This window comes from Sturnira hondurensis, unplaced genomic scaffold, assembly GCF_014824575.4.
Source record: "Sturnira hondurensis isolate 20B ecotype Veracruz unplaced genomic scaffold, ASM1482457v3 Scaffold0022215, whole genome shotgun sequence".
Taxonomy (NCBI): Eukaryota; Metazoa; Chordata; class Mammalia; order Chiroptera; family Phyllostomidae; genus Sturnira; species Sturnira hondurensis.
Genome location: NW_028094846.1, coordinates 14099590 through 14108991, shown reverse-complemented (window position 1 = coordinate 14108991; position 9402 = coordinate 14099590). Strand labels below are relative to the sequence as shown.

Here is a 9402-nt window from a genome sequence, read left to right as displayed (position 1 = left end):
ATGTAGAATGTGTACATTAAGCAAAACCTTAAGAAAATAATTCCAAGTGTGTCCCTTTTTTTCTTTAAGACTTTTACAAATTGTGGTATCTGATGTGGCTTTATTTTAGGTGTTACGCCATTCTCTTCTTTTAATGCTAAGAATGTGCGGCTTCATTGAACTTTTTATTTTCCACTATGCTGTTGCTAATTTCTTTCTCTTTTTTTCATATTTCACCTTCACACACCTTTCCCCACCACTACTACCTAAAGGTAGATATTAAACAAAAACAACAGATGAGAAACTTCAAAGTTGTTAAAAATCACCCTTTCTTTCCATCCCATTCCTCATCAAACTATGCTCCAAAAGAAGTGTAGAAAATTACCCCTAGAAGGATTTACAGGAACTAGTATAAAGGACACATGGACAAACACGAAGGGGGGTGGAAACACGAGGGAGGTGGGGAGCACTGAGAGTGTGGGCTGGGATGAGAGTCAAAGACAGAAAACTGTATTTGAACAACAATTAAATAAATAAATTAAAAAAAAATTAGCCCTAAATGCAGCGTTGTACTTTGATCTATTGCCACATCTCATCTTGGAAAAATGGGCAGAAAAGACCAAAAAAATTACCAAGCTTTAAAAAAGGTCCCTCTTATTTGCATCTCCTGTGAAAGGCTGGTGACCAAAAAGGTTGAAATCACATGGCAAAGACATAAGTTAATCAAAGCAGACTTTCTGCACATTTAGCATCCGTGTAGACGCGGCGCCCCTCGGAGAAGAGGTCATATTACCACGGGGATAACTCTAGCTCAAGCGGACTATTCACAGGCTGTTTGGGAGCGGTATTTATCTCCTTCCTCTTCAAGAAGCGAGGAGGGGATGGTGCTTTGGAGGACAGTATTTCTTAGGATAAACACGACGGAGCTCAAAAGAGAAGTCACAGATACGTGCACTCGCTGTAGCTATTATATTCCCTTCAGCTAAATAAAAATTTTAAATTTTAAAAAGGTATGTGTGATGCGTATGCCGTTGGTTAAGGGTCGTCACGAAAATTAACCCTGGCATATTTGAAATACTTGATACGTGTAAAAAATGCAGCCTTTTTGGGGTTTGCTTGTTCGGATCGGTCCACACTGTGACTCCTTAGGCAGCCTGAAGGGAATTCCCTACTTGCACTCTGAAACCTCTGGGCACGCCTTCCCGTCCACAAACCACAGGGTCCCGCCACCTAAAATGAGGAGTAAGAAAAGTTATCTGGCACCCAAGGTCCCTGAGCAAAAGAACCGGGGAGTGAAAGGGCTCGGGGAAAGGGGAGGAGATCCGAGCAGGACTTGCGGGGGCGGTGGGGTGGCCATTCCGCTTTGCACCCACCTCGGAGAAGCAGAAAGTAGTTTCCTGAGTTTCCAATTTTGTCCTTTGCGTGAGTAAAAATCCAGTCCCGACCGGGGCTTGCGCAATTAAGTGAGGGGAGGGGTAGGAGAGGAGTTTTGGACCAATAAGAAAAGGTGGAAAGAACCAATCAGAGTTACGTGAGCTGCTTTTCACGGCTTAAAAGGAAGGTCCTCTCCGCTAGTTTCCAGCTGTCAAAGGACTTCAGCCAGCGTCAGAAGTACGCCCAAGAATTCTGTCCAGCGCCTCTTCTAGCTCCATCCACTGCCCGGAACCCACTCGCCGCAGCACCTCCGTCCGCCCGCCACCGAGATGCTCGCCCGCGCCCTGCTGCTCTGCGCTGCCCTGGCGCTCCGCGCTGCAGGTGGGTACCTGGTGCTGCGCACCGCGCGCTCGCCGCTGAGTTTCTGCTTTGATGTCCTGGGGACCCCTTCATTCCGAATACTTTCGGAATGGGGAGGCTGTCGACTTTGTACAGAACTTGGACCGCTTGAGCCCAAAAGAAGGGGGTGGAAATGCCTGCTTTACCACCAGCTCTGGTCCTCACGGACCAGTTACTTCACCAGTCTGGGTCTCTTTTCTTAGCCACTAGATAGGAATAGTGATACTAATTTGCAAGTTTTTTGATAAGACTGGACATGGTCAATCTACGTGAAATTATTGTGTGTGGTACCCATTGTTCTTGAGTGGGAGTAATTGTTTTATTTAAACACCCTAATTAGTGTTTTCCTGCCTCAGGAAAGCCCAGGTTATTTTATTTTAGATAAGCAAAATATTTTTAAAATAAGCTCTTTATACTTTGCAATTTTCCCTAAATTTTGATTGAAGTGCTAGATCTATCCATTTTAATTTTGAGATGGCTACTTACGTGAGCTTCTTAATAGTGTTCATTTGAACATCGAAAAACTTACTAAGAAAAAACTTAGCAACATGATTTCCTGGTTGAATAGTCTGTTACCCGTATTTAGAATAGGAAGTCGGTATTGCTACTTTATAACCATTGTGTGAGGCAATTTTTTAAAAGCTGTTTTCCATCGACTACCTGTATATTTCTAGAATTTATTAAAGATGACCTCATAGTAAGGAAAACAATCAAACATGTAAGTCAAGATTAAGACACCGAAGAACAATTTATTTACTTGTCCTTACTTTATTGTAGCAAATCCTTGCTGTTCCAACCCATGTCAAAACCAAGGTGTGTGTATGAGCGTTGGATTGGACCAGTATAAGTGTGACTGCACCCGAACAGGATTCTACGGGGAAAACTGTTCAACGCGTAAGTTTGCCCTTGGGTGCCCTCGTTTGGAAGGGGGATGCATAGAGTCCTCATTTTACAGATTTGCGTCTTATGATGTGCCCCATTAATTTCACCCTCCTTTTCTTTCTCTTATTGCAGCTGAATTTCTGACAAGAATAAAATTATTCCTGAAACCCACACCAAACACAGTGCACTACATACTTACTCACTTCAAGGGGGTCTGGAACATCGTCAATAATATTCCCTTCTTGAGAAATGCAATCATGAAATATGTGTTAACATGTAAGTACATTCTCTCTCTAAGGTTTTTAAGCTTCCTTGAAGAAAAATGGTTTTTGTAAAACTCTGCATTGCTAAACCTAATCCAAGAAACGTATTTCCAACCTTGTCAAAAGGACTTTAAACACTTTAAATACAACTTTTCAGTGTGCCTACGAGCTTAATGGCCAAAAATCTTGACATTTTGGTCCCATTTAAGTTAATAAAGTTCTGTCTTAACTTTATTAACTCAGAAATCTGCATACTATCTGTACCTTTTCTGGGCTCCTTAATGGTTATTTGAAAAATCAAGATGACTAGCCCTTCTGGTCTTGTGTAAAGTAACTAAACTTCAGTAAAGATGTATCTTAATGAATCATCCTTTTTTAGTAAGTACAACTGGCAGTTAGCTTTAAAGTCTAATTGTTTTCAAATAGTGGGTCTTTGTTGGAATTGAACTCAGTCTCTGGTGCCACTTTGTGCAATTGAGTGAGGGGTGGGGAGGGTCATTTTACACTAAAAATGAACATTGATTTGCCTTGCGTATGGAGACCCATTGAACAACTTTGTTTTTCTTAAAATTTTCAGCCAGGTCACATTTGGTTGACAGCCCACCCACTTACAATGCACACTACGGCTACAAAAGCTGGGAAGCTTTCTCTAACCTCTCCTATTACACCAGAGTTCTTCCTCCCGTGGCTGATGACTGCCCAACTCCCATGGGGGTGAAAGGTGAGTGAGAACAGGCAGTTGGAGATATATTGCAATGGGGGCAACTGCTTAGAAAGTTGGACCCTACATTATCATTCTTTGCTTACAAAAGCATCGTTTTTATCCCTTTCTCATGGGTAGCTAAAAAAATCTCCAGATTTTTTTCAAAGTGTGAGTCTGTGTAAATTATGGCATGAAAGTGAATGGGCATTTTGGTTTAATGTCCTAATGTTTGCAAATCCTTTCATGACTACTGAATTCATACTAGTTAAACAATAGATAAAATTATTCAATAAGAAGATTTCCCCCCATATCTTAGACCTGTTATTTATATTAAGATCCTGGCCACAACTGTATCTCTCCTGTATGTGAGGACTACCCAGCTAAATTAACAGTATTATCTCCTTCCTGGTCTCTATCAGTGGAATCTTATCTTCCTTATTTTTCAGGGAAAAAAGAGCTTCCAGACTCAGGAGTGATTGTGGATAAGTTTATATTAAGAAGAAAGTTTATTCCGGATCCCCAGGGCACGAATTTGATGTTTGCATTCTTTGCCCAGCACTTCACTCATCAGTTTTTCAAGACCGATCATAAGCGTGGGCCAGCCTTCACGAAAGCACTGGGTCATGGGGTAAGACAGAACTAAATCAAAATTACAGCGAATCACAGGGAGGTGCTAACATGCAAGACCATATATTTATTTGCCACAGCACATAATTCACCCTCTTTTTAAAATGTGTCCAGTCTATAAAAACATTAATGGCGTTTTCATTTGAATTCACTGGTTCAATAAAAATACACACACAGAGATATCTGTAATTTGGCTCTTGTGTTTCTAGTTCAGAATAGTAGCAATGCGAAAAGTTGTGTGTTTGAAACATTTGTACCCTGATTATGCTCCTTTAAATATTACAAGTGAGATTTTTGCAGCACTATTATCTTTTGGATTTCAATGATATCACTTCAGTTCATTGATAGGAATTTTATACAAATAATAAATTTTCTGATGCTTTTTAAAGGAAATAACCAAATAGCAAAGGGTATAATATATCTATCGGCTACATAGGACATACTAATGCCTTAAAATACAAAAGACCTGTGTGTTTGCAGCTTTAACGGTCAAACATATTAATTTAGTATTTTGTGGCTATGAAAAAAAGTGTTTTTATTAAAAAATTTTAATTGAAGCAAGATAAATCATCAAATTCTGTAATGATAAATTATGTCATAGACATTTATATACGCACAACTTCAGCAGCAACGAACTGAAATTTTTCTGTCTTCTTCTAGGTGGACTTAAATCACATTTATGGTGAAACTTTGGAGAGACAGCATAAACTGCGCCTTTTCAAGGATGGAAAAATGAAATATCAGGTTTGTCCCACTTGAATATTAAGGTTCAACTCTGACTCACCACTTTACGTGTATTTTTAAACCTCCAATTAGAATTTATTTCTTAACTTTTAAATTGATGTTTACTTATTACTGTCATTTTTGTAGGTCATCGATGGAGAGGTATACCCTCCCACGGTCAAAGACACTCAGGCGGAGATGCTCTACCCACCACACATCCCTGAACACCTGCGGTTTGCTGTGGGCCAGGAGGTGTTTGGCCTGGTGCCTGGTCTGATGATGTACGCCACGATTTGGCTGCGAGAACATAACAGAGTGTGTGATGTGCTGAAACAGGAACATCCAGAGTGGGATGATGAGCGATTGTTCCAGACAAGCAGGCTGATACTGATAGGTAAGGAAGGCGAGGAAATAATTGAAATACAGCCATTTCCCCCAGACGAAACTAGTTCATTAGCCTTGCTATGTCTTCAGTCATTCTGGGGGAGTGCGGTGAATGTCAAATCACATGCTCCATATTAACTCAGTCCATGCGCGTGATTGTAACGTCTAACGAACTACCTTTCGGTTTCGTGGTCAAGAAAAGGAGAAGTGAAAGAATGGCCAGTCCACAAAACGGCATTTTGGCTGCTTGAAGGATGGCGATCAGGAAGAATGAATGGTCTCATTTTCCCTTTTGTGCCAACAGGAGAAACCATCAAGATCGTGATCGAAGACTACGTACAGCACTTGAGTGGCTATCACTTCAAACTGAAGTTTGATCCTGAGCTGCTTTTCAACCAGCAGTTCCAGTACCAAAACCGCATCTCCGCGGAGTTCAACACACTCTACCACTGGCACCCACTCCTGCCCGACAGCTTTCACATTGATGACCAGGAGTACAGCTACCAGCAGTTTCTCTACAACAACTCTATACTGATGGAACACAGGCTCACCCAGTTGGTTGAATCCTTCAGCAAGCAAATCGCTGGCCGGGTAAGCAGTGCTATGGAAAAACAAAATAAAACAGGAGACGGCTCAGAACTACCATTTCTGCCATCAAAATGATTTTTCTTAAGCTGGCTAGAAAAGTGATGGCTTTGCTAGGAAAATTCTTGAACTGAGAAGCTTAACATTCTTTGAAATGTTAAAGCGTTTAGTCTACAGTTATCACGTGGCAATATGTAATCGTACCTTAAATATAGATATTTTTGACAGCTTTCTATAGTCTTCTAGGTTACAGGAATAAATACTTCCAACTTAAAGAGTTTAGGTCCCAGCTGGGAGCGTTAGTCTTACCTCCTTTGTGCCCAAGAAATGCTTTTAAAATAGAAATTGTAAATATGCCTAAATTTTTTGTCTTATGAATATAATTCATTTTCCCCAGGTTGCTGGCGGTCGGAACCTTCCAGCTGCAGTCCGATATGTAGCAAAGGCTTCCATCGACCAAAGCAGACAGATGAGGTACCAGTCTCTCAACGAGTACCGCAAGCGCTTTCGGATGAAGCCCTACGAATCTTTTGAAGAGCTTACAGGTGAGAACCGGTTTCTGGACTTCCTAAAAGATCCAAAGGGCGGAATGGAGACAACAGGGCAGTTGGAAGCAGGCTGAGCGCAGGGGTAAAACGGTTTTTGCACTTTGAACAGTTTCACATCAGTTGTATCTGTGTCTGTCACCTTCACAGGAGAGAAGGAAATGGCTGCGGAGCTGGAGGCGCTCTATGGTGACATCGATGCCATGGAGCTGTACCCCGCCCTTCTGGTAGAAGAGCCCCGTCCGGATGCCATCTTTGGTGAGACCATGGTAGAACTCGGAGCCCCTTTCTCCTTGAAAGGGCTGATGGGCAATCCTATATGCTCTCCTCACTACTGGAAGCCTAGCACCTTTGGTGGAGAAGTAGGCTTTAAAATCATCAACACTGCCTCCATTCAGTCTCTCATATGCAACAACGTGAAAGGCTGCCCCTCCACTTCGTTCAGCGTTCGGGACCCGCAGCCCCCCAAGACTGTCACCATGGACTCGAGCCCCTCCCACTCCAGGCTGGAGGAAATCAACCCTACTGTACTACTAAAAGGACGTTCGACTGAACTGTAGACGCCTATGGATCATATTTATTTATTTATGCGGATGATTTCTTTTATTTAATATTTATATTGAACTCCGTATGTGACTTAACAGTTTCTGTTAAGGAGAAAGGGGTTATATTTGTGAAGAGTTGCATGTTACTGATTTAAAGATGTCTTATCTCTACGTTAAAGGGAAAACCGGTTGTCATTGGACGTCTTTTTACTTGAATTTCAGGTTAGATTGTTTTTTGTGAGGACCAGAGAAAAGACATTTGAACGTTTAAATGCTGTCACTAGACAACAAATGCTGCGAGTTTCTTTCTACACTTTGGATACTTACGGTGTGTCTTCCACAACCAGGGGAAGCAACTACCTGCACAGTCTTCCCCTGATTTTCCGCTAGCCGTTTTGCCGAGAGAAACTTTTCTGATTCGTTTACATCTTCTATTTTGTTTTCCTGATTTGTGGATCTGCATTTGCCCTTTTTTGCTCTCTGTATTTTCTTACCTGAACTTCTGCAAATTTTCAGGAAAATCTCAGCTCAGGACTACTGTTTAGCTCCTCATGTAAGGAATGAAAGGAAACAAAAACTCCCCCAAAAGAGCCTTGACAGAAAGAAATGCTCATGTTTTAAGCGAAAGGCAAAACATTTTATTTATATTTAATTTTACTGTGTCACTGAAGACACCTGTCAAGAAGCTTAGAAAAAAAAAAACTGTAAGGGATTCTTGACAGGAAGAGAATTATGGTCTTCCTGTAATGAATGTCCTTCCACCTTTGAAAACAAAAGCCAGCAATTCCTGAGTAAGTCTCAGGAAGATCATACTTCTTCTTTTCCACATCTCATTGTCAGCTGACATTTTCTGGTACTGTATATTATTTAATTTATTGAAGATTATTATTTATATTTGTTAGGACGTTATTATTATAAACTGGGTTGAAGCCTGTATTGATTTTTTTTTGACATTATGTAAGGATCACTATGCCTTCCTTGGGATTACCTCTTTGAATTTTGAAAACTGCAGAAGAAAGTATTGGATTAAGATGTGAATGAATTTTCAGGAACATTGAGCTATTAGGTTGGAATTTATGTATTTAAGATTCATGTACACACCAGCCCAGGAGAACATCATGTCTCATTAGCCTGGATGAGACGTAAGACTAATCTTTTATACATTTTTTCAGGACCTGTGGATACTACATTAATTCATTCAGGCATAACTCATTAGAGAGACAGTCTTTGCAAAGCACTGTATATTTAATATTTTTAATCAAGCACTGATGATGGATAACTTTAGTATTTTTGTAAATAATTAAAAGCATGTCTCTTAGGCAGAGGGAGATGAAATTTCATTAAAAAGAAACAACTCAGGGGATTTTTTAAAGATTTTATATTTAAAATGTTAATAGTTAAAAAAGAAATAGTCAATATTAGAAGGGCTTGCACAAAAAAAAAAAACCTGTTAACTTCTCTGATTTAAAAACTGATTTAACATCAACCTGCTGTCTGAACCTAGAAATTCAGAATGTGTATGTGAATTTTTTTGTGCCATAGACTATATTTAAATTATGTAAAATGTAAGTGTTGAAATATGCCTGTTTATTTTTATATCAAAGAATTGAAAAATCTCTTCTAAAATAAATTCTGACTGTTTCTACATATCATTGTCTTATGACCTATGGTTTCTCTGAAGTGTTATACATACTGTAAATTGCTGTCTGTCCTCTCCTGTCTATGCCTCATCTAGACCAGCCCTTAATGAAATGGTTCTGCCCTCAGTCTTACAGAGGCTTCCTACAAACACTATTTATAATCCCTCATTCACTGCCACACCATACCAAGAAACAAGTGCTCTGTGCCATAGAAGGTAGCAACGAACTTGTTAATTTAATTTTGTGCCCAATCTTGAAGAGGGGGAAAAACTAAGTACACAAAGAGTAAGAAAAAAGAACGACTAAGGAGGCACAAAATTTAAAAGGAAGTTTAAAGAGGAGGAGATTATACTTAGTTGAGTAAATCACGGACACCTGGGTCTTTGTCTTCTGCCATGTACACCCCTACTCTTGACATCTTGGTAATTTCAGTATCCAAATGGGGCATGTGTTAAATATTATGTCTGGCCTCTCTCTTCCTTGGCATTCTCTTGCTCCATTCCCATGATGCCTTTTTCCACCATATCTCCATTGATCATACATTCCTTGATCTCATCGTTACTTACTGTGCCATTTCCTAAATCTTGATTTCAAAGATCCATTTTTCTTTTTCACCCACACCTACAGCTCATCTATTTAAGCACTTACACTCTAACTTCCAAATGTCCAGTTTCACTGCACCGAATGACCCACCAATCTCATAGCTTCAGTATTTTTTATCCCATTTGCTTGCACATTTCCTAACTTATGAAT

General features: G+C 40.1%; 1 protein-coding gene across 1 annotated transcript; it reads left to right on the top strand.

Moving 5' to 3' along the window:
- The first annotated feature begins 1559 nt into the window (after positions 1-1559).
- PTGS2 (prostaglandin-endoperoxide synthase 2) lies at positions 1560-8607 on the top strand. The gene is made up of 10 exons (XM_037035140.1): positions 1560-1734; positions 2530-2646; positions 2767-2910; positions 3475-3618; positions 4047-4228; positions 4888-4971; positions 5098-5344; positions 5639-5925; positions 6317-6464; positions 6615-8607. Exons 1-10 carry the CDS (start codon positions 1683-1685, stop codon positions 7022-7024), a joined length of 1815 nt encoding a protein of 604 aa, XP_036891035.1. The 5' UTR covers positions 1560-1682; the 3' UTR covers positions 7025-8607.
- Positions 8608-9402: the final 795 nt, after the last annotated feature.

Excerpts from the sequence above, each read along its gene's own strand:
- PTGS2 (XM_037035140.1), top strand. The coding sequence starts at position 1,683 with ATGCTCGCCCGCGCCCTGCTGCTCTGCGCTGCCCTGGCGCTCCGCGCT. Across the intron at positions 3,619-4,046 it reads AACTCCCATGGGGGTGAAAG|GGAAAAAAGAGCTTCCAGAC; the intron begins GTGAGTGAGAAC and ends CTTATTTTTCAG. Across the intron at positions 4,229-4,887 it reads CGAAAGCACTGGGTCATGGG|GTGGACTTAAATCACATTTA; the intron begins GTAAGACAGAAC and ends GTCTTCTTCTAG.